Below are 24,903 nucleotides of genomic sequence, written 5' to 3' on the forward strand. Positions count from 1 at the left end.
CGTATTATAATATGATCTTTATCGAACAACCAGTAGATATATAGTATGTAAATGGAAACATCACAGTAGCCTAGATCAGACTACAGTAGTTGCTTTGAAAAATGGCTATCTCTTTGAAAAAGTTCATGCCATCCTCGTATACGTTTTTTTATCCCAGACTAATTTTCTGCTCAACGGGGTATTTGGGCAGCATGCATTCATTTACTCTGTTTATGTGATTTGTGTGTACATGGAAAAAAATTTAAATAAAGTGTGATGAGGTTATCAGCTAACATTTTAAGAAAACAGCTCTTCATCTGAGTAGTCATTTATATAATTAAGTAAAGCTTCTAATTTATTAATAATTGGTTATTAATTACAAATATATATCACTAATATGAAACACTTTTTACATTTATTTCAAGATTGCTAGACATCAGTACCCTTGATATTACAGTTCATGATAAGAGATTGATATTGCACCAACAAATTCTGACATATGTTTTGTTCACTATATTTTCCTCACATAATAGCTGCACTTTGATTTGTATATATTTTGGCCTGAAATTAGAGGTGTGACTTACGAGGGAAATTTTTTTTTTCCTTCAGCTCCTATGTTCTACACCTCCTGCTGCCCCTATCCTTTGCCACCAGTGTTCTCAGGTCCTGCTGGGGGGACAGAGAAGATCAGAGGTGAAGGGTAGAGATGGCAGAAAGTGGGGTTGGAGCAGTGGGCTGGAGGTAGGGTAGGGAGCATGCAGAGAAAGATCAAAGGTGGATCAGTGGGAGTGGGGAAGGGGGTTGACGGGGAGCAGGAAACATGGTAGTTAGAGGGCAAATAAAAATTATCTTTAAAAAATTTAAGGTCTAGGGGTGATTGTTACTTGGATATTAAGTTAAAATTAAATATGCTACTTGGTTTGTAATTTGTTGCCAGTGTGACCCTATACACAGATAAAATTTAAGATTTACCATGCTGTCTTACCAATAGGTTATCTGTCAAATTAATCACTGACAAAACTTGATTTTCATTGTAGATCAAAGACCAAGCTCACCAATTCGACATCAGGGAAGGAATGACGAGCTTGAGCGTGATGAAAGAAGAGAGGAACGAAGAGTAGACAGAGTGGATGATAGAAGAGATGAAAGGGCTAGAGAGAGAGATCGGGAACGAGAACGAGACAGGGAGCGGGAGAGAGAGAGGGAACGTGAACGGGATCGGGAAAGAGAAAAAGAGAGAGAACTAGAAAGAGAGCGTGCTAGGGAACGAGAGAGAGAAAGAGAAAAAGAGAGAGATCGTGAAAGGGATAGAGACCGAGACCACGATCGAGAGCGGGAAAGAGAGAGGGAGCGAGACAGGGAAAAAGAACGGGAACGAGAAAGAGAAGAAAGAGAGAGGGAAAGAGAGCGAGAACGGGAGAGAGAGCGAGAGCGAGAACGGGAACGAGAAAGAGCGAGAGAAAGGGATAAAGAACGAGAACGCCAGAGGGATTGGGAAGACAAAGACAAAGGACGAGATGACCGCAGAGAAAAGCGAGAAGAGATCCGAGAAGATAGGAATCCAAGAGATGGACATGATGAAAGAAAATCAAAGTAAGAATAATTATCAGTCAGTTATTATATGTATCTGGTGTTTATTTACCCAGCACTTTTTGGGAGGCCAAGGCGGGCAGATTCCTTGAGGCCAGGAGTGGGCAACATGGCAAACTCCATCTCTACAGAAAATACAAAAATTAGCCGGACATGGTGGCGCATGCCTGTAGTCCTAGCCACTTGAGAGGCTGAGATGGGAGGATTGTTTGAGCCTGAGAGGCAGAGGTTGCAGTGAGCCAAGGTTATGTCGTTGCACTCTAGCCTGGGTGGAGACCTTGTCTCCAAAAAAAAAGTTTTTTCAGTTGTCTAGAAAAAGCAATTTTTAAATTAAGACAGGAATCAGTGAACTTGTATCCCATCACATCACCTAGACTAGTCACCAAGGGATATCACCTGTGCCATTCTGATGATCCTTCATGAATTTTATGTGCTTGTAATTATGGAGTCACTACCCCCAGGCTGCAGGAAGCATTGACAATGTTTTAGAACTGAGGGAATCCTTGTAATCACTGCATGGTTCGAAGATGAGAGAAAAGGAAGTGTCTTCTCTTGTGCTGTGGAGTAGTTCTTTGGGGTCAAAAGATGTGTTCTTGGCATCTCATATATCGAGGTCATTCCCCCCCGCTCACCCCCTTTTAACCAAAAAAGAGCTTACTTGCTCAAATATCTAGGAAGTTGGAGATTAGCTTTTGCTTGTTCTGATGTGGCTATATCCAGATTCTCAAACAAAGCATTAGCAGTTTCCGTCTCTCCAGTTTCCCTCTGTATTAATTTCAGTCTCAGAAAGGTTTTCTCCAAATGATGGCTAAGATGGCCCCAGAGTTGTCCCTGTCAGCTTTGCAGTCCTCTCTGTGTTGGGGCTCTCATTAGTTGATGGGGAGACAGTAATTGACTAAGCTGATCACAGTGTTCATGAGAATTCTAGACTCTGATTGGTCAATTTTGAAGTTCTATGGGTACAAAACAAAACTTACTAGAATTAACTGCTTTTTTGCCTCCAACTGGGATAAACACTGGTTTACCTTGCCAAAACATACTGAGAAAATAATTTATGTATCTTCAGTTTTCTTGCTCCTACCTCCAGCTCGTTTGCCACAGGGTGAATACAGGCTGCCTACTTTAGGCTTTTTTCATCCTCCCTATTGTGGGTTATGGTTAGGGCCAAACAACGCAGCACAGAAGTAGAACCTTCTTCCCTTAGGTCTTGGCTACTCTTTAATTTGCAGCCATGGTTTTCTGTAGTACACCCCCTGGATTACTTTCCTGCTTCCCTCTCCTTACGTTTTGAACAATCTTACCTGAACATAAACTTCAGAGATACCTTTTTTAACACATGGAGGCACAGGTACATATTCCCGCCCTCCCCGTCCCCCACTTTTCTGACCTCTTTATTTTCTAAGATTAAAATTCTGAAATCTTTGTTATTTATCTTTTATTCAGTCCTATGTTTTCATTAATACAGATTGAGCATCCCAAATCCAAAAATTCAGAATTTGAAATGCTCTAAAATCTAGTGCTTTTTAAGTGCTGACATGACACTCAGAGGAAATGCTCATTGGAACATTTCAGATTTTCAGATAAAGGATGCACAACCAGTAAGTACAATGCAAATATTCAAAACCCAAAGCATTTCATGGATAAGGGATACTCAAAGTGTATTTTTTTCATGCTTCTGATATCTGCTTATAATAGCAAAAGTTTTTCTGGTTTTTCATGGTTAGACAATCTAAGAGTTGACAATGACCCCAGAAATTTAGAAGTTGAATAACTCTATAACAGAAACTATGTGAGATTAATATCTTAATCTTTCATTAACTGTATTGTCATCTCAGTAGTTCATTTTATCCAGCACTTTTTTTAACTGCTGTTATGTAGAAGGTTTGCCAAATTGCCGTATTTTATTTTACTCTAATTGTGTTTATTTAGGTATTTCCTTGAAATAACTTTATCTCATGTTTTAAATTTTCACTTTATTCCAGCCTATCAGTTATCTCTTGGTGTGTAACACATCACCACATAAGTTAGTAGCTTAAAACAACAACCATTTATTTGCTCATGATTCTGTGGATTGGCAGTTTTTCTTGGGCTCAACAGAGTGGTTGTTCTGCTGGTCTCACTTGGAGTAACTCATGTATCAACATTCCATCTGACAATGCAGCTGGGCCTGGAGGCCCAGGATTGTCTCACTCATGTGTCTGGCAAATAGGACATCTTGTTTCTCCTTCACTTGACCCCCTGAACTTCAGTAGTCTAAACTCTGCTTTGCATGTGATGGTAGAAACATAGCAAGAGGGCAGAAGCTGAAGCAGCAAGGCCTCCTGAATCCTCTTCACATCTGCACAGTGTCACTTTCACCCCATTCTCTTGTCATAGCATGTCATTAGATATGAAAAATGGGGAAATAGGCCAGTTATTGATGGGAGAGGAGCTTTGGATAAAGTAGTACACAAGCTTGGGCCTGTGAATTGTCATATTACACCTGGGGCCTTCTCCACATGGTTGCTCATCTATATAAAGGAGCTGTCTAGGATATACATGTGTTGCAATGTTTTTGTTTTATTTTTATTTCAATAGTTTTTGGGGTACAAGAGGTTTTTGGTTACCTGGATGAATTCTGAGATTTTAGTGCACCTTTCACCTGAGTAGTGTACATTGTACCAAACATGTGTGTTTTTGTCCCTCACTCTCCTCCCACCCTCCCCGTTATGAGTCTCCAAAACCCATTATATCACTCTGTATGCCTTTGCATACTCATAGCTTAGCTCTCACTTACAAGTGAGAGCAAGTTGCTGCAAAAGACATTATTTTGTTTTGTTTTTTTTTAAGAAAACAAAATGGCTAAGTAATACTCCATTTTTTTATGGCTTTTTATGGCTAAGTAATATTCCATGGTTTCATGGTGTATATATACCACATTTTCTCTATCCACTCATTGGCCAATGGGCACTTAGGTTGGTTCTATATCTTTGCAGTTGTGAATTTTGCTGCTATAAACATACATGTGCATGTGTTTTTTTCATAGGATGACTTCTTGTCCTTTGGGTAGATACCCAGTAGTGGGATTGCTGGATCAAACATCTCCTTTTAGTTCTCTAAGGAATCTCTATACTGTTTTTCATAGAGGTTGTACTTATTTACATTTCCACCAGCAGTGAATAAGCATTCCCTTTTCATCATGTCTATGCTAACATTTACTGTTGTTTTTTACTTTTTAATGGCCATTTTTGTAGAAGTAAGGTGGCATCTCATTGTGGTTTTAATTTGTATTTCCCTGGATGAGTGATTTTGAGCGTTTTTTTATAAGTTTGTTGGCTGTTTGTATGTCTTCTTTTGAGAAGTGTCTATTTATGTCCTTTGTCTACTTTTTGATGGGATTGTTTATGTTTTTCTTGCTGATTTGTTTGACTTTCTGATAGATTCTGGATACTAGTCCTTTATTGGATGCATAGTTTGCAAGTATTTTCTCCCATTCTATGGGTTTTCTTTGTTATTTATTTTGCTGTGCAGAAGCTTTTTAGTTTAATTAGGTTCCATTTATTTCTTTTTGGTTTCGTTGCATTTGCTTTTAGAATCTTGGTCATGAAGTCTTTGCCTAGGCCATTGTCCAAAAGAGTTTTCCCAGTGTTAATTTCTAGAATTTTAATGGTTTCAGGTCTTAGATTTAAGTCTTTGATCCATCTTGAGCTGATTTTTGTTTGAGGTGAGAGAGATACAGTTTCATTCTTTTACATGTGACTTGCCAGTTTTCCCACCACCATTTAGTAAATAGGGTGTCCTTTCCCCATTACGTCTTGTATGGTTTGTTGAAGATCATTTGGCTTTATTTCTGAGTTTTCTATTCTGTTCCATTGGTCCGTGTATACAGTATATTTCTTAACTTTCGACCATAGTATTTGTAAACAAACAATATTAATGAAAAAACAGGTAGTCAAATTTTGATGAAAATGGCAGAAAACACTAGAATAAGTACCCAAGAGATATAAAACGCTACTCATTTAAAGCTCAACTAAGAAGGGAAAAGGAACTGATTTTACAGTATACCCACAACATATCTGGCTCTGGGTTTATGACATAACTAATTTATTCCTCACTGCAGTTTTATGAGATGGACTCTCATTTCCCACCCACCCAGCCCCACCCCCCCATTTTCAGATGAGGAAACTAAAGTTCAGTGACTTCAAGGAACCTTCTAAAGGCTGCATAATAACTAATGTAGTTGTAAATTGAACTCATAGCTTTTTTACTTCAAAGCCAATATTAGGTTTTCTCATTCAGCTCTGCAGCGTAAGGCATTTTTGTATCATAAGAATGCAAAATTGCTGAATGTTTGTATTAGAGGGTACATTAATATATTGATTTCTGTGCTGCATGTTACCGCCTTGCAGTATTTAAATCTGGCAATTTTCACTTGAGTATTCTACATGTATAATGAAGAAGAAGAAGAAATGTCGTGTATTTTAAGTTCACAATTCTTAGCAAATGAAGTAAAGAATTTTTATTAAAGGCACTGAATATCCTTTGTATGATACACCTCTGGCAATATTGCTTTTCTACAATTATATGTTCCAGTTATAGTAAAGAGATACTAGTAAAAACAAAGAAATCTCTTTTTGCCCCCTAGAATTTTATAAGTTGTGTTTGCTTGCCCAATTTAGGAAGCGCTATAGAAATGAAGGGAGTCCCAGCCCTAGACAGTCCCCGAAGCGCCGGCGTGAACATTCTCCGGACAGTGATGCCTACAACAGTGGAGATGATAAAAGTAAGCAGACTCTGTTTTCTCTCTCTCTATATTCATATTCGTTTGAAACCATGAAACCATCCTTTCATACTAGTAGGAACTGATGAATTAAGATTTTTAAAAAGTTGTCTTGCTTTGCTGTCTCTAAATATCTCCTTTTGTGACTAAAGTGTGTGTTAGAGTACTGTCATTTTCTACTGTTTATAGTAAAGCCATATTTTTATTTTGGCTAAAATTATTGTCATTTTAAAAGTTTTAAAATGATCTTGATCTCTTGACCTCGTGATCCACCTGCCTCAGCCTCCCAAAGTCCTAGGATTATAGGTGTGAGGAGAGATTGGCTTATTATAATTTATCTGTACCATGCAGTGGTTATTAACCTGGTGAGAGTGTGATTGCTTTTATCTTTTATATAGATGAAAAGCACAGACTCTTGAGCCAAGTTGTACGACCTCAAGAATCTCGTTCTCTTAGTCCCTCGCACCTCACAGAAGACAGACAGGGTAGATGGAAAGAGGAAGATCGTAAACCAGAAAGGAAAGAGAGTTCAAGGCGCTACGAAGAACAGGAACTCAAGGAGAAAGTTTCTTCTGTAGATAAACAGAGAGAACAGACAGAAATCCTGGAAAGCTCAAGAATGCGTGCACAGGACATTATAGGACACCACCAGTCTGAAGATCGAGAGACATCTGATCGAGCTCATGATGAAAACAAGAAGAAAGCAAAAATTCAAAAGAAACCAATTAAGAAAAAGAAAGATGATGATATTGGAATAGAGAGGGTTAACATAGAGACAACGTCTGAAGATGGTCAAGTATTTTCACCAAAAAAAGGACAGAAAAAGAAAAGCATTGAAAAAAAACGTAAAAAATCCAAAGGTGATTCTGATATTTCTGATGAAGAAGCAGCCCAGCAAAGTAAGAAGAAAAGAGGCCCACGGACTCCCCCTATAACAACTAAAGAGGAATTGGTTGAAATGTGCAATGGTAAGAATGGTATTCTAGAGGACTCCCAGAAAAAAGAAGATACAGCATTCAGTGACTGGTCTGATGAGGATGTGCCTGACCGTACAGAGGTGACAGAAGCAGAGCATAGTGCCACCGCCGCTACTCCTGGTAGTACCCCTTCTCCTCTATCTTCTCTTCTTCCTCCTCCACCGCCTGTGGCTACTGCCACTGCTACAACTGCGCCTGCAACTCTTGCTTCCACTACTGCTGCTGCCACCACCTCTTTCAGCACATCTTCCATCACCATTTCCACCTCTGCCACCCCCACCAGTACCACCAATAATACTTTTGCCAATGAAGACTCACACAGAAAATGCCACAGAACACGAATGGAAAAAGTAGAGACACCTCATGTGACTATAGAAGATGCACCACATCGCAAACCTGTGGATCAAAAGAGGAGCAGCAGCCTTGGGAGCAATCGAAGTAACCGTAGTCATACATCTGGTCGTCTTCGCTCCCCATCCAATGATTCTGCCCATCGAAGTGGAGATGACCAAAGTGGTCGAAAGAGAGTACTGCACAGTGGCTCAAGAGATAGAGAAAAAACAAAAAGCCTGGAAATCACAGGAGAGAGAAAATCTAGGATTGATCAGTTAAAGCGTGGAGAACCCAGTCGAAGTACTTCTTCAGGTAATAAAATTGAATTATGATCTAGTCACTGTTTCATAGGTTAGTATATTTTATACGTATTTTAATTCTAAAGTAATGCTAAATTGGTTACTTTTCATGTTGCCTTAAATTTTATGGAACTTTTTAAAGAAAAGCTTAGCTGCCCCATCGAAATGTTACCTGTTATCACATTAATACCAACATTATAATAGAAATACATACAATAGTGTTAATCAGTTTAGTATCAGAATTTTAGTAGTATGTCTTGGTGGAAGGGTTTATGTGTTCAAGTCCCTTATCAGTGCCTATGATTTTAACCTTCCTGCTATTTTTCATGCAGTCAAGGCTGCCTCTTTTGACCATAGAAAATAAGATAGGGGAGTAGGAAGAGATCAAATAATGGAGTGATTAGTTCTATTAATGCCTAATCATTTTATGTACTTCTTGGAAGATATTTTATGGTTATAGTGGAAATAGACAAGGAAACTTTTTTTAAATTTATTAGAACTTTGAGAGAGGAATTTTTCTTAGAATGACTTATATGGATATTTATATAGAGAAATATATATGTAGAATATAGAAATATATAGAACATATAGAGATAATATGGAATATAGAAAATTATATAGAATATGGAAAAAGGTAAATTATGTTTTAAAGGATCCTGAAATGAAGCATTTTGTTTCTATTTTATTGTGTGCTAATAACTCTTTGTACATGGTATATTTATTTTAGATCGCCAGGATTCAAGAAGCCATAGTTCAAGAAGAAGTTCTCCAGAGTCAGATCGACAGGTCCATTCAAGATCTGGGTCATTTGATAGCAGAGACAGGCTTCAAGAGCGAGATCGATATGAACACGATAGAGAGCGCGAGAGAGAGAGGAGAGATACAAGGCAGAGAGAATGGGACCGAGATGCTGATAAAGATTGGCCACGCAACAGGGATCGAGATAGATTGCGAGAACGAGAACGAGAGAGAGAAAGAGACAAAAGGAGAGACTTGGATAGGGAAAGAGAGAGACTAATTTCTGATTCTGTTGAAAGGGACAGGGACAGAGACAGAGACAGAACTTTTGAGAGTTCTCAAATAGAGTCTGTGAAACGCTGTGAAGCAAAACTGGAAGGTGAACATGAAAGGGATCTAGAAAGCATTTCGCGAGACTCTGTAGCCGTGGATAAAGAGAGAATGGATAAAGATCTGGGATCTGTGCAGGGATTTGAAGACATAAATAAATCCGAGAGAACTGAGAGTCTGGAAGGTGAGTGCTACCTCTTTTTTGGTGATACTGCTTTCTTTCTTTTCAGATTTCATGGGAAACAACTATTTTCTTTTGAAAGGGCATCCACTAATAGGCACATTGACTTCATTCTCCATTCTTTTATAGGGGAAGTAGATATCAGAAGGAAAAGGCCTATGAGATACAGACATATATATATATATATTTTTTTTTTAATGTGGTCCCCTCTACTACCATTAAGGCAGATTTGGTTCACATAAACCTAAATGAAATAAAAGATTGTTTAGATGCAGTGCGTATAGATGTTGAAGAATAACCATCACATCCTTTTCTTAGATGTTAAAAAAATAAGATTACAAAAATTGAAATGACTTCTTAGTTCAGAGAGGGATTCAGATAATTATTAGTGAATCCCTATTTTCTAGGGCAGTTTAGAACAAATATATAAAACAATAACACTACCTGAAACTGTATTTAATGTCGGATTGACTAGAATCCCACTGGTACTCCCCAGTCCTAGAATAGGAACGCTAAGTCCATGTCAACCTTTTGGCCCACTCAGAGCCAGCCCCAGCTGTGTGAAACCTCACTCTCCATGCTTCTACTCTTTACCCTTCAGCCCCCATTTACTAGACAAGCTGACTTGTGCCTTTCCATTCTCTGCCCTTCTTTGTACCACTCATACCATTGCCTGATAGACCTTTTTCTTTTATCTCATCTTTGTTACTCAAACTTCAAGTCCCAATTTATACATTATTTTCTCGATGAAGCCTTCTCTGCTCGAGGCACTTACTGTTTCAAATTCATCTCTTCATATTACATTTTCATCTCAATTTTGAGTATAAATAGCATCAAATCATGAAGCGTGGTACAACCCTGGGATATAATTGAATATAATTGAATTAATCATTATCAGCTCTCTGTGATTAAAGTCAGTATCCCTCATCTCTAAAATATATAATTTGCTAGTTATGATCACAGACAATATAGCATAGAAATGTATAACTGAATCCCTTGCTATGTGACGTAAAGTTTTTACTCACTTAAAGTAGGAAAATGAGTTGGATCACCTTGAAAAATGAAAAATCCTATTATGTGCCTTTATGTTTAGATGTATGTTTATATGACGAAGTTACTAAAATTGGTTACCTTAGAAGTGACTTAGTGAGAATATGGGGAGATTACTATAGAATTTAATAACATGGAAAATCACTAGAATGACTAGAAATGTCTTATAACTTCTTATATTTTATTTGCTGCAAATTCATACCCATAAAGCATACGGTTACATTTTGAAACTTAGTATTGTAGATTCAGTGAAATGTATGGTTAGCTAGTGATTATAAACGTTAAGTGTATTCTGTAATTTTAGGATTAAGTTCACAACTAACTCACCAAGAGACAAAGTTTAGCATAGGTGGTTGAAAAAAGTTGGTAAAATAAAAAAAAAAAACATACACTAGTGGTACTCACAAAGTTATTTTTAATTGTATTAAAGCATTCTTCTAAAAATTGTGTTCGTCAGTGAATAAGATCATTGAGATAGGGAGGAGGAATTGAGATGTAGAGAGAGAATTAATGGCACTTCTTGTATTTTTACCTCACTGCTGTAAAGTTTATATAATGAGCTAAATAATATGAACTAAGATTTAAGCTTCAAGTAAATTTTTGAAATAAGTTTGCAAGTTTTTAAATTACTTTAGATAAATTGTGAAAATTTGAAAATGTAACTTCAAAATCTTTTGAAGTTAGATTTGTCTGAGTTTTAAAGTTTTAAATTATCAAAAATTAACACAACACACAATCAACATTAGTATGTTAGTAGTAGCTTTTATTTGTCATAATTGTGATCTTATAACCTGTTGTGATAATTGCTGTCCAGATTGTATTCTTGCTGTTAAAATTTAATTTACCTAACTAAATTTTATTTATGTTTTCTTTTGATATTGTCAAGTATTTGAATAATTAAGAGATGTAGTTTTCTGATGAAAAAGATGTTTTTTGCATTGTTATAATGTGTGTACCCTCTACCTTTTGGTTTGATTTAGTCATCCCCTCCCTTTAACATTGCCTTTGATCTGAAATTAATTTGTCTATTTAGCAGGAGATGACGAGTCCAAGTTAGATGATACACATTCATTAGGCTCTGGTGCTGGAGAAGGATACGAGCCAATCAGTGATGATGAACTAGATGAAATTCTGGCAGGTGATGCAGAAAAGAGGGAGGACCAACAGGATGAGGAGAAGATGCCAGGTAACTTTGCAGAGGTGGTTAAACATGAAAGTTACCTGTTATATGGTATTAGAGTATTCTTACCTTCTACTCTGTAAAAATTGACCTAGGGCGCTTATAATTTTTCCCTTTATATTTTACTTAAGGTTGAAAGGCCAATAAAATGAAAATTACAGCCCATATGCCTGCTTATTTTTAAGTAGGCGTTGTCTGTGAATTACAAAGGCCCTCATTTAAAATAGCAAAATTCTAAAGTTTATTTTCCAGAATTTAAGAATCATATTATATGACTTGGAATCTAAACAAATACTGATTGTCTAGCAATGTTCTTTCTACATGGTAGGTATATGGTACAAAGCTTCACAACTGTGGTGACATAAGCCAACTTTTTAAACAACCTGTCAAAAATTTACAGTAGTTGAAATTGTATTTGAACACTATATACCTCTATCAATTTTCTAAATTTGGTAATTATTTTGACTCACAGTACTTTGCGTGTTACCAGAACTCACTCTAATGATTATGCCATGAAGCAACATCCCTTAACATTCCTCTTGAATCATTCCAATTAGCTTCTGATCGTTACTAACAGTTTTTTTAAATCACAGTGAGGATCTTTTCTTTGATTATATAAAATATGAAATTTTTATTTTAATTTGCTCTTATGTTTTGCAATTTTTTCTACTGATGTAGAAGGTATGTATGATTGTTATCTTTGTTATTTTCTGGTATTAGGTATTTCTAAGTAGAACATTATTTCTTCAACTGTTCCTTCTCAGTGGATGGATTATTTGCTCTCAGTGTTAATAATAGTCACACTCTGACTCTTAAAGAGATTTCATAATGAAATAGTTGTTTTTAAAAATTAAAATGTATGTGTACTCACACTGCAAACACATGTACTCCTAGATTTAACCCTTAAAAGGATTCTGGTACCAAGTTTCAAAAGATTAGACCTAATCTGAGTGAAGTCAGTAGAGTTCTTTCATTGGGGATCTCCCATAGAGTTAAAATGAGTTACTCGTTTGGGTGGGTTGGGTCACCTGTTTTCTTTTGGTGGGAAGGTTTTTTATTTGTCAGAGTCCTTAGATTCTGAATATTATATGGGAAGGCTTTTATTTTAAGAATAGGACATTTTTGGTTTCAAGTACTTTTCATTTAATGTTTTCTGTGTTTTCCTTGATTTATATAAATTTCTATGTAGATAACAAGACTGCTATTTCTTGGTGTAAAACAAATCTTACTTTTTAACTTTTTACAGATCCCTTAGATGTGATAGATGTGGATTGGTCTGGTCTTATGCCAAAGCATCCAAAAGAACCACGAGAGCCTGGGGCTGCACTCTTAAAATTCACACCTGGAGCTGTTATGCTAAGAGTTGGGATTTCTAAAAAGTTGGCAGGTTCTGAACTCTTTGCCAAAGTCAAAGAAACATGTCAGAGACTTCTAGAAAAACCGAAAGGTAGTTTCATTTTACTTTAACTATATGCTGTCTGTTAACCATTTAAGGTGCCATCTAAAGAGGATTGTGATCTGTTCTAATGTAGCACTTAACACTGTATAGAAACTGTTTTTTGAGAAATCATTTATAGTCATTATTTAACCCTCATGGTCAAAGTTTCTCTTTAAAATTTATTTTGAGAAGAGTTATCCCACAGAAAAGTTGGAAAAAGAGTACAATGAACTTTTTGTATTAAAATTACTTATTAACAGGCCAGGCGTGGTGTAGCATGTCTGTAGTCACAGCTGCTTAGGGAGGTTGAGGCAGCAGGAATGCTCCAGCCCAGGAAATTGAGGCTGCAGTGAGCCATGATTGAGCCACCACACTCCAACCTAAGTGACAGAGCAAGACCCTGTCTCAAAATAAAATAAAATAAATAACCAATAAATTACAATATCAAAGTGCTCAGTGGTTTGCCCTTGGCTAAATGAAATAGAGCCAGGAAAAAAGACTACATATTTTTCATGTCTAAAGAAATTGGGTATTTTGGCAGCCCTTTCCCCCTAGACACCTACCCAAATGCAGGTGTGTAGGTTGAGTCTTTAACAAAGTGGTTAAGAGCTTGGTCTGTAAGGCTGGATGATCTGGATTTCGGTAGGCACACCACTTACTAGCTCTTACTTAATCTGTGTGTTAGTGTCATCATCTGTAAGTTAGGAATAATCATACCACCAACTTCCTATGGTCATTAGGAGCAAATCGGTTATTACAGGCAAAACACTTAGAACAGTTCCTGGCATATAGTAATACCCAATAAATATTAACTGCTACTTTGAAAATATCATACTGATTTTTGACCTTACTGCAACAATTTTCAGTTATTCCAGATTATCTAGTTTATGGATTCTGGTGGTGGGGGTTGTTTCGTTTTGGTTTTTGCAGTCTCTGTCTCATCTAGTACCTACCTTAGTTTATTTTGCAACTTACTAATAGTTTATTAATGGGGAGGGACGAGCAGATGGTAAAAAGAAGGAAAAAGGGTAAAAGGTAAAAGCAACAACATTAACAATTTTATATCATGTCCCTGGGCATAAAAGTTTAGTTAGTATTAAATTTTATCAAAAAAAATTGTGTTACGAGTTTTATGAATTCATGCCCTTCCTTTCATCTATTAGCATAGGCAGTAAATTTTTTTATTTTAATATAGCCCAGTAAACCTAGAGTATACATGTACAAAATACATATAAATTATAATTGTGAACGTGTATTAACCGAAAAATGACCCAAGACTTAGTTCTTGCCCTACTCTGTTTGTCTTGTTTGGTTGGTTCTGTGACCTTAAGCAAGTAACTCCTGTGAGCCTCAATTTAATTTGTAAAGTGATGGAATAAAACCCCTGAAATCTTACCCACCTCTAAAGATATTTGTTTCTGTGACTTTTGCTAGTGGCATTTCAAGTTAAAATCTGGTTTGATTTTGCTACCCATGAAATACAGTTTGGCCCTTACTTAATGATGACTTAACCTAAACAAGGAAAATATACACTGTAAAGGGTGGGGTGATGTGGCTTGACAATCAGACCTCTTCTATTTTTTGCTGCTATGGTGGTTATATTAGAGAACTGAATCTTGATTAAAGACTTTGTCTTGTTTGCTGCCGTATCCAGGGTCTAATTATCTATCTATATTTTCTGCTATTGCCCAGAAAAGTGCCTGACATACATAGTAGGTATTCAGTAAATATTTATGAAATAACTGATAATGATTTTTCTATTCCATTTGGTCTATTCAAGTGTACCAACATGAAAGAAAACATAATCATACTTCACATATAATTTTTAAAAGAAACAACTAAAGCTTAAAGCAGAAAACTTACAAGTGTACTGAAATTGAAATTGCTTTTGTCTAAGTTTTCTAATTGCACTAAGGTTAAGTTCTATTTTTAATTTTTAATTTTTATGGGTACATAGTAGGTGTGTATATCTTTGTAGGGTACATGAGATACTTTGATACAGCCATGCAATGTGTTAATAATCATGTCATGGAAAATTGAGTATTTGTTCCCTCAAGCATTTATCCTTTGTGTTACAGACAATCCAGTTACTCTTTTAGTTATTTTTAAATGTACAATTAAATTGTTATTGACAATAACAGTTTTTACAACAGGGTGTTATAGTCACCCTGTTGTATTATCAAATACTAAGTCTTATTCATTCTTTTTTTTTTTTTTTTGACCCATTAACCATCCCCCCAACTTCCCACCCCTACTACCCTTCCCAGCCTCTATTAATCTTCTACTCTCTGTTGGTTAAGTTCTTTTGAGCTAAACTGTTAAGAATGCATTTAGTCTGTTTCTTGAGTAATTTGGTGCTGCTCAGTTCACAACTATGAAGAGACTAGAAATTTAGCCATGTTATATACTCCCTGAGGAGGTTTGCAGGTGTGTGTTTTGTAATCTACTATTTTGAAAGCCAAAAATAAGGATCCCAATAAACAGAAATGTGTGCTAATGAACAATTTTCAAGGAAGGGTGTAGGCTCAGTGCATTTCTTTTATATTATATCTGTAGTGGAATGGTACTTAATGTTTTCGTTTTTGTTTTTAGTCATGTGCATATATGACTATATGATTGGTTGGTACAAACATTGGTATTTCTGAATCATCTGAAAAACTGCCCCTTTTTTCCCTTAAGGTATTCTAGTCCAACTATGGTGATTCTCATTCTGCAAATCTGGTGGTAGAGCCTAGGAAATGTTTTTAAAACAGCTCCTCAGCTGGTCCTGATAGACTCCAGTGTTTGAGAACTAGTTTCGAGCTTTTCTATTTATTTACACCTTTCTTAGGTTACATACCTATTGACTAGGTGTATTACGTAAGACTGGTTTCTTGTTAATTATCTAATCTCAATACTTACACTTTGCAGCCCAGAAAATTGAAATCAGCTATGTAATGCAGCTCCATTTTGTTCTCAGTAAAATGTGTCTTTTGTTTTTACCCAAGTGTCTACTGCTTTTCTTTGTGGGTTCTAAAAATAACCTGCTTGATCGTGTTGTATGAATAGAGGCAATACCTGCTGTCTTTCGTACTCTTGGCCGACTCTTACTTATTTGGATTACTGACTGGTCCTGTTCTGTTATTTTGATTTCCTTTGTGTCTATTTTTAACCCAACCTCTTTATATTTTATTATATCTTTCCTTAATTCTTCTTCTGGGTTTTTTTTTTTTTTTTTTTGTATGTTCAGTGTTTTCTCCCCTACCTTGCATGTTGTGACTTAAAACTAAGTGATTTTATTTAATATATTGTCCTAAGTTTTTATGGTGACCAAATCTAGGACAAAATTTGCAGGTTGTCTGACTAACACTTAATCACTTTCTTAACTATTTTTTTTAGAGGTCACAGACTTGAATATTGTTATAACATTTGAATCTTGCTATAATAAAGTCTTGAAATCTAGAACTCTAAATAGTAGTTGATGGTAAGCAGTATACTGAATTAGAGTTCAGTGATTCTTGAACGTCTCTTTAAAACATCCTTTAAAAACATTCTTTAAATAAATTCCCTGGTGCTGGGGGCAGTGGTTCATGCCTGCAATCCCAGCACTTTGGGAGGCCAAGGCAGGCAGATCACTTGAGGTCAGGAGTTCAAGACCAGCCTGGCCAATATGGTAAAACCCCATCTCACTAAAAATAAAAAATAAAAAAATTAGCCAGGCGTGGTGGTGTATGCCTGTAATCCCAGCTACTCGGGAAGCTGAGGCAGGAGAATCGCTTGAACCCGGGAGGCGGAGGTTTCAGTGAGCCGAGATTGTGCCATTGTACTCCAGCCTGGGCAACAGAGAGATACTTTGCCTCAAAAAATAAATAAATAAATAAATTTTAAAAAATTAAAAAAAATTCCCTGGGCTCTACCTCGAGATCTACATACAGTCTGCTTTTCTTATATTTTAAGTAAATTTAAAGTGGCTATCAGAATATTTATTCTTGTTTGAGACTACCAACATAACTACATATTGAAGGTGCTTCACAGAGAATATATTGCCTTTAATATGAAATAATTTTCACCAATGTTGCTAACTTTAATAAAGTATAGAATTTGTAGAATATTCAGTTAAGTAGTGGGTAACCCTTTTCTATTTTAGTAAAACTTAATGCATGTTTATTTTTTTTTGAAAGACGCAGACAATCTCTTTGAACATGAATTGGGGGCTCTCAATATGGCCGCATTACTACGAAAAGAAGAAAGAGCAAGTCTTCTTAGTAATCTTGGGCCATGTTGTAAGGCGTTATGCTTCAGACGGGATTCTGCAATTCGAAAGCAGCTTGTTAAAAATGAGAAGGTACTGTTATTTCCTTGGAAAAAATACAAAGTGAATAGTGCGAATTTTTCATTTGGTTGTTTTATTTTTCATTTGGTTGTTTTAAATTGAGATTGCAATCCTATGTTTTTATGAGTTTAGTTTCCTAATCTTTTACACATGTAAAAGGAAGCATGCCATTAAAAAGTATAATACACTTTATTTTACTTCAATAGTATTAATGAATATTTGTTTTAATAAAGTTTAAGATATTCTATTTCTGTTAAACGTTTTTTGTGAAAAGTTTTCAACAAGCAAACATATTACAAAAATTTATTTAAATTGAAACTCAAGGAAAAAAATTTCTTAGAGCGGTGAGGATATTTATGAGAGTAGTATTTATGAGAATGTACAAAGTTGGAAGAAAGGGAAGTAAAGTGACCCTATATAAGTATTTGAGAGGAATAAAGAGATTGAGAAGTAAAAGAAATAGAAATTAGATTTGGAAGAGATCTGTTAATGAAATCTGGTAAACCCAAGATGAAAACATTTTAGACTCTTTGAAGCTAAGAAACTGGGATTTTTGGCCGGGCGCAGTGACTCACGCCTGTAATCCCAGCACTTTGGGAGGCCAAGGCAGGCAGATCACAAGATCAGGAGATCGAGACCATCTTGGCTAACACGGTGAAACCCTGTCTCCACTAAAAATACAAAAAATTAGCCAGACATGGTGGCGGGTGCCTGTAGTCACAGCTACTTGGGAGGCTGAGGCAGGAGAATGGCGTGAACCCGGGAGGCGGAGCTTGCAGTGAGCCGAGATCACGCCACTGCACTCCAGCCTGGCAACAGAGCAAGACTCCGCCTCAAAAAAAAAAAAACAAAAGAAACTGGGATTTGTATCTGGGGTAGTGGATGAGTGGGCATAGGTAGTACAGACTGAGTATCCCTAATCTGAAACTTTCTGAGGATCAACATGACCTTCAAAGGAAATGCTCTTTGGAGCATTTCAGATTTTGGATTCTTAGATAGGGATGCTCAACTGGGTACATAAATGTAATACAAATATTCCAGAATTCAAAAGAATTTCAAAATCTGAAACATTTCTGGTCCAAAGCATTTAAGTTGAGGAATACTCAACCTGGATGACAAAAAGAGAGTTGGTGTGATTCTTTGCTTAGAAAGTTTAGAGTAATGATAAAATGGTTAACTTCACTAGCTTTTTACTTAGGGGCAGTTAGGAAAACAGAATTATCTTTGACTATGTAACTTTCCTAAAGAGAAGTTTCATTAAAGAAAAATACTCAGATTTAGGGCCGTGGGTAGGCGGGATTCAATTTTTAAAAAACAGAAGAATGAGTTTATCTCCAAAGATTAAAATGGAAACAAATATGAGGAACAGGCGATTTTTAAAACACGTATTGACTATATAATCAAGTTTTCCTCACTTAAAGGTCTGGTTCAAGATTACTTTTGACAGAATCACTACAGTCATTCCCCTTTGCCCTCTGATTTCAGTATGCACTTTTCTTTGTTTCGTATTTTGTAACATTCCCTGGTCCCTTCTCTGTGACAATAACTTTCCAAAAAATGCTAATGTAACTTTAAGTCACAATAATATAGATACACATTTTAGTATAAGGGAGGTAGTAGTTCTTCAGCATACTGCATGATTAGCTGTCTTCTAAAGGATTTATTCAGTTCTCGAGCTCACTTTTTATGGGACATTGAAAGATTGGTAAGGAATATAGAATAGAATGTTGGGCTTACAGAAGGAAAAACTATGTGAGGAAGGAACTCATGACACTTATCTTCGTAGAACGGAAGGATTGTCAAGTAGAGGTAAGATTGAATTACAGTGTAGCACCATAGAAGAGCTTTCATTTCATCACATGGAAGAAATAGTGCCATTCAACAACAGAATGTGCAGTGTGTTTTTTGTTTGTTTTGTCATTGGAAATGATGATGTAAAAACTGGTTGATTACCTGTCAGAAATTGTTGAGAGGATCCTACTTTAAGCAAGGGGTTAAACTAGGTGCCCTCTAAAAGTTTGTTTTCAAAGATTCATTGAGCCCAAACACATTTTCTGATTTTGCTTTGAAATCCAATAAAGCTGATTTAATTTAATATCCAAAATGAAATACTCTTATAACTTTGATATTTTGGGTAGAGGTTAATCTTTCCTATTGTCAACTAATAATGTACATCTTTTTTAAAGTTTGTTTTTGTTTTCTTCAAATAGGGCACCATAAAACAAGCTTACACGAATGCCCCAATGGTAGACAATGAATTACTTCGATTGAGTCTTCGGTTATTTAAGCGGAAGACTACTTGCCATGCCCCAGGAAATGAAAAGACTGAAGATAATAAACTTTCACAGTCCAGTATCCAGCAGGAACTGTGTGTGTCTTAAGACCGAAGTTCAATATGGTATTTTTGGTACTGTCTTCCTTCAGCAGTGCATATTCTTTTGCAAAGTTTTTTGGTTTGACAAGCATTAGTGACAAAGGCAGAAAAGATTTATCAGCCGTGCTAAAAGAGCGAAGAATTCTGATCTTTAGAGACACTCGTTTTGGCTAACTTAAGATTTTACGTTAATTTTTACATAGTCCTTGACACTCATGCAAAATAATGTGAAAACATCTAGATTTAGTAGTTTATGCTGCGCCTTTTGTTAAAACTGAAGATTTTGGGAAATGGTTGTCACTGCTCTTCCAGCCTATGAATATTTTTGTGAAATGGAACCATGGATTTATGTCTGGATCATCCATACAGAACCAACAGTTGTATTCAAAAACAATGTGTTCATCAAAGTAATTGCTCACATTGTGCAGTATGTGAGCACATGTATGTGTACAGTATGTGAGTATGTGTACAGACCATGTGAAAGGGAATGCTGGTCTAGCTAACATGGTATGTTTGTAGGCGAATCTCTAGCAGAAGGAAGCCAAAATATTTTTTTTCTTTTGAAAGTTTTTAAAAAATTATTTCATGGATCTTTTTTTTAATTAATACGTGTGCATTGTTACAATGTATGTTGGATGTCTTTTGACTCTAAATGCTTTTTTTGTCATCAGAGATTGTGTACTATTTTTATTTTTAATAAATGTAACTTCCCTTTCCTTGTTTTAGATTTACTTTGCTCTTCATTAATCTTATTCCTGATGTTCTAAAACATCAGTCATCAACATTACATGTTTCATGCTTCACATATTTTACTGCTTGTGTCCTTATTGTTGGATAGCTTTAAACAGAGTTGATGTACTTCAAATGTAGCTTGTTGATACTTAAGGCATCTTCTTGGAATGTGACTTTTGAAGAAAAAAATTACTCAAAGCAAACCAAGAGTTAACAAACCTAACATAACCTGAGGTTTAATATTGTACTGTCATATTTTTTAGAGCTATAACTTTTGATTATATTAAACTGCCTCCAGCTGTACTATGTAAAACAGATTTACTTTTCAAAATTACAGTATACCTGCTTTGTTCTGTATGTATATGTTTAACTTATGAAGTGGACTCTTAGAAGGATTTGAAATGGACTCTGGCCACAGAATTTGTGAGCAGACAGTAGCAGTGATAATAATAAAAGAAGGCAATCAAAATTTAATTTTATCATGCCCTCTCACAGGTTTTTGTTATAATTGTAAGCCTATATTACTTGTGTTAGTAGTTTTGTCTCTATAGGTAACATAATGACAGTGGTGCAGAGTTTCTGTTCAAGAAACATATGTTGTAAAGTTAATTTATACAAGATAGCCGCCAAAGGAAATGGTCTTACTTGCAAATGACTTTGAAAGCATGCATAATTGCACACAGAGCAGGAGAAAACTTTAATCAGAATTTCCTTGTGTCCTTTTCCTTTACTAAGTGTTTTGAATTAAAAAAAAAAAAAGTATGACCTCAGAGAATGAATACTATTTAGGAAGCCACTTCCTGATTTTAGTGGATAATACTGTTCTCTGTAGCACAAAGATTTAAAGTCCTAGAATTTCTAATCCTAGTTCTCAGAATTGGAGAATATGACAAAAATAATGGTTTCCCCATTTGTCCACTGACTTCAGGGATATTTCACAAGCTATTTATTTATAGAATGAAAACTATGTAGTTAAATCTGTCATTCAGTTAAACATGTTGTCTTTCAGTTTGAAATCTTTGTTATGTTGCAAAAGAAAATTTAGAACTATTCCTTTGTTCACTCAGTCACAGCATTCAGAGCTTTATGTTTCCCGTGGAAATGTACTGTTCAGTCTCATTTTCTTTTAATTCAGCCATTCTCAGTATTAGTAACATACACCTGTAAAATTTTTATAAAGCAAAATTTTTAATTGAATTTCTCATAAAAGCTCTTGGACCATAATTAAAGTCTCAGTTAAACTAGTATTCCCAAAAAACAGTCTCCCAGTCTATAAATTGTTTGCTAGTACAGTTAAAAGGTCATCTATCTCATAACTGATGGCTCAAGTCTGTCCAGTTGCCATAATTGCACAATTGGATTCCAGCTGCTGGTAATAAGGAATTGTCTAGATAGATAAAGGGCAAGAGTATGTCTGCAATCCAAAATAAATGAGAGTTAACACATAATTAGCTGTTTGATTTTTTTGGTAGCTATCCTCACGATTTAGTAAAGGGTCTACTAACAATACCCAACTTTATGTAAGAAACTTTTGTAAGCATACCTAAGTAGTAACTTGATATGCTAAAAAATCTGACCTGTCACTTCACTTCACTCTGACCAGTAATTGCAGATTGTCTTCACCATCCTAACCCATGACTGCATTAGGATTTTATGACTTACTAACTTGAAAATATGTGGCATTGGTAGAGTATCCCACTTTACTCCTCACTGTCCAATTGTGTAAAGATTAAGATACATACTATTGTTGATGATGCTTTTACACCTCAACTTGCTATTTTAAAAGGTTATATGAACCCCTCCCACTTTTAAGGATATTCCCTTTTACTGATTTTCCTAGCTAAAATTATATAGCCATCTTTCTAAATATTTTATTTAAATCTGATCTAGGACTTGCCTTATTTTATCATTTTTCTTTAATAAACTCCAATAAACTTTGTTTATTCATTAATTTTGTTGATCTTTCCATTTGAGTATTTTGAATGACACTCTGGAGAATCCAAGTTTAAATGGTGAAATATTTGTATTAAATAACTTTCTACATGCATCTGTAAACATAATTTCTCAACTTTATTGCGCTGTTTCTTTCAGATGTTTTTCTTTTCTAAATTATTTTTATAGAGATGCGGTCTCGCCTAGGCTGGTCTCAAACTCCTGGCCTCAAAGCCATCCTCCCTCCTTGGCCTCCCAAAGTGCTGGGATTACAAGCATGAGCCACCATGCCCAGCCCTTCTTTTTTTTTTTTTTCAGAGGCAGGGTCTTTCTCTGACCCCCAGGCTGGAGTGCAGTGGTGGGATCATAACTCACTGCAGCCTCCAACTCCAGGGCTCAAGGGATCCTCCCACCTCAGCCTCCCGAGTAGCTGGGACTACAGGTGTGCATCATCATAACTGGCTAATTAAAAAACAAAAAAAACACTTTGGTAGGCCAAGGCCGGGAGGATTGCTTGAGCCCAAGAGTTCAAAACCAGCCTGGGCAACAAAGTGGGATACCATCTGTGCAAAAAATACAAAAATTAGCCAGGTTTGGTGGCGCATGCCTATAGTCTTAGCTACTCGGGGAGGCTGAAGCAGGAGAATTGCTTGAGCCCAAGAGGTTGAGGCTGCAGCGAGCTGTGATGGCGCCACTCCATTCTAGCCTAGGCAACAGAATGATACCCTGTCTCAAGTTACAAAAAATAGCGGGGGAATAGTGGGGAGCGGTGGTCTTGCTATGTTGCCCAGGTGATCCTGAACTTCTGGCCTCAGACAATCCTTCCATCTCAGTCTCCCAGAGTGTTCAGATTACAACCAATAGCCACCACCTGGTTATACTGTGATAGAAGTACAATTGGAGTAGCTTAGGTAAAAACGGGAAGTAAACAGACATGAATAAAATGTAAATTGCAGTGATTGCAATTAAAGAAAAAACCAAATGGCAGAGATGAGAAATAAGTGTAGCCATTGGGAGTTGGGTACTACTTCAGATTATCAAGAAGGTCTTACGTATGAGATGAGTCCTAAAAAATGAAAAGTAGCTAGCAAAGAGCAAAAGGGGGAGGAGTATATTTCAGGCAGAGCGATGGGGGTATGCAAAGGCCTAGGAAAAGAGTTTTGGTGAATTCCAAGATGAAAATACTAGTGTGGCTTAGCATTGGGTGGAGGGGGTGGGGGTTGCTAGAGAGAAGGTATAGAACAGTGCTATTCAACAGAATGTTCTACAATGATGGAAATATTCTGTAAGTGTGCTGCCCCCCAAAAAATGGCCAATACAAACTTCACGTGGCTTGTATTAAACACTTGAAATGTAGCCAGTGTGACAGAAACTGAGTTTTAAAATTTTGTCATTACTTTTAAATAGCTGTATGTGGCTAGTGGCTACCGTTTGGGGTGGTGTAGGTATATATCTTGGCAAAGCCTTGTGGAATATGGAAGTGGTTCCCACAGTAGAGTATAAAACAAATTCTTCTGTACGTTCTAGTTACTTTCCATGGCAAGTGGTACTGATTGTTTTAGTTTACTGTGGCAATATAACATTTCCTTTTAGAACAAATGTTAATAACTAAACAAATTAAGTAGTCAGGTAGTGTGGAAATAGGACAGAAATTACTGGTGCTCAGATAATTGAAGTTTAGAATATGCAGGCAATGTATGAAGTTGGAATTTCATTTGAAAGCAAAAGTAATAAGGAATAATGAAAGGAAAAAAGGCATTCAATAACCTCAAAACAGGCAAGCAGAAGAGAAAAAAGCAATTTAGAACAGGTGAGACAAATAGAAAACATGAATGTAAGCCCAAATGTATTCACAAATTATGTTAAATGAAAACAGATTCAGTATCCAATTAAAAGACAAAGGTTATCAAACTGCAGAAAAACAACTACATGTTGCTTATGAGACTGACCTAAAACATAGCGAGCTTTAAAAGTAAAAGGATGGAAAAAAGACACACCATGTAAACATCAAGAGAAAATGATGTTAATGTTAATCAATTATCCCTATGTATTTCATATGTATTGCTGTAGTGCTTGCCAAATGCTGGTTTTCTAATTCCACTGTTTTTCTACACTTACTGGAATTCCCTTATCCATTTTTTTCTACTTTATTCACTTATTTATGTCAGTATAAATTCAAGGATTCCTATTTTATTTCATGGGTTATAACTCATTATTGCTCAAAATGTCCAAGTTTTAGACTTGTTAATGAACTTCTGTGTGTATGTATGACAATTCCAATATTTAATGCCAATTCAGAATCTGTTTCTATTGTGTGTTGTTTCTGTTGGCTCATTTTCATGTTTTCTTCTCTACTCTTACGCCTGGTTGTCTTTCACTATATGCCAAAATAGTGTTTGCAAAATTGTTTGTAGAAAAAAAGTTGAGGTCTAAGATGCTATTGTCCAGACACAAGTTTTGTTTGCTTCTGGGATCACTGTCAGACTGAAAACATCTTAATCCAGTTTTAGGAACTAAGACGATCTGAGTCCCCCAGATGACCGCGTCTTGACTGCAGTTTATGTATGGGCACTTGTAGCTCACTGTCATTCCCAGGGTTCAGCCTTTGGGGTCTAGATCCAAAGTACAAGGGTTCATAAGAGCCTCCATTCTTGGTGAATCCCATGTGCCAATGTTTTCTGCCTTCCCCAAGAGGACAT

At 36.2% G+C, this 24,903-nt stretch overlaps 1 protein-coding gene across 12 annotated transcripts in view; it reads left to right on the forward strand.

Annotated features, from left to right (window-relative positions):
- LOC105490668 (zinc finger CCCH-type containing 13) overlaps positions 1 to 22,223 on the forward strand; it is a 98,016-nt gene extending 75,793 nt beyond the window's left edge. For 7 of the 12 annotated variants that reach the window (XM_011756518.3, XM_011756515.3, XM_011756514.3 and 4 more), the window contains 9 exons: positions 589 to 672; positions 1,017 to 1,572; positions 6,228 to 6,331; positions 6,727 to 7,950; positions 8,665 to 9,189; positions 11,270 to 11,422; positions 12,663 to 12,863; positions 17,015 to 17,178; positions 19,377 to 22,223. In XM_011756518.3, coding sequence (XP_011754820.1) covers positions 589 to 672; positions 1,017 to 1,572; positions 6,228 to 6,331; positions 6,727 to 7,950; positions 8,665 to 9,189; positions 11,270 to 11,422; positions 12,663 to 12,863; positions 17,015 to 17,178; positions 19,377 to 19,547 — 3,182 coding nt within the window. In that variant the 3' untranslated portion in view covers positions 19,548 to 22,223. The remainder of the gene's footprint in view (positions 1 to 588; positions 673 to 1,016; positions 1,573 to 6,227; positions 6,332 to 6,726; positions 7,951 to 8,664; positions 9,190 to 11,269; positions 11,423 to 12,662; positions 12,864 to 17,014; positions 17,179 to 19,376) is intronic. The other 5 variants (XM_024795708.2, XM_071081347.1, XM_071081345.1 and 2 more) reach the window with 4 other exon arrangements.
- Positions 22,224 to 24,903: the final 2,680 nt, after the last annotated feature.

Source organism: Macaca nemestrina, chromosome 16 (assembly GCF_043159975.1).
Source record: "Macaca nemestrina isolate mMacNem1 chromosome 16, mMacNem.hap1, whole genome shotgun sequence".
Lineage (NCBI taxonomy): Eukaryota > Metazoa > Chordata > Mammalia > Primates > Cercopithecidae > Macaca > Macaca nemestrina.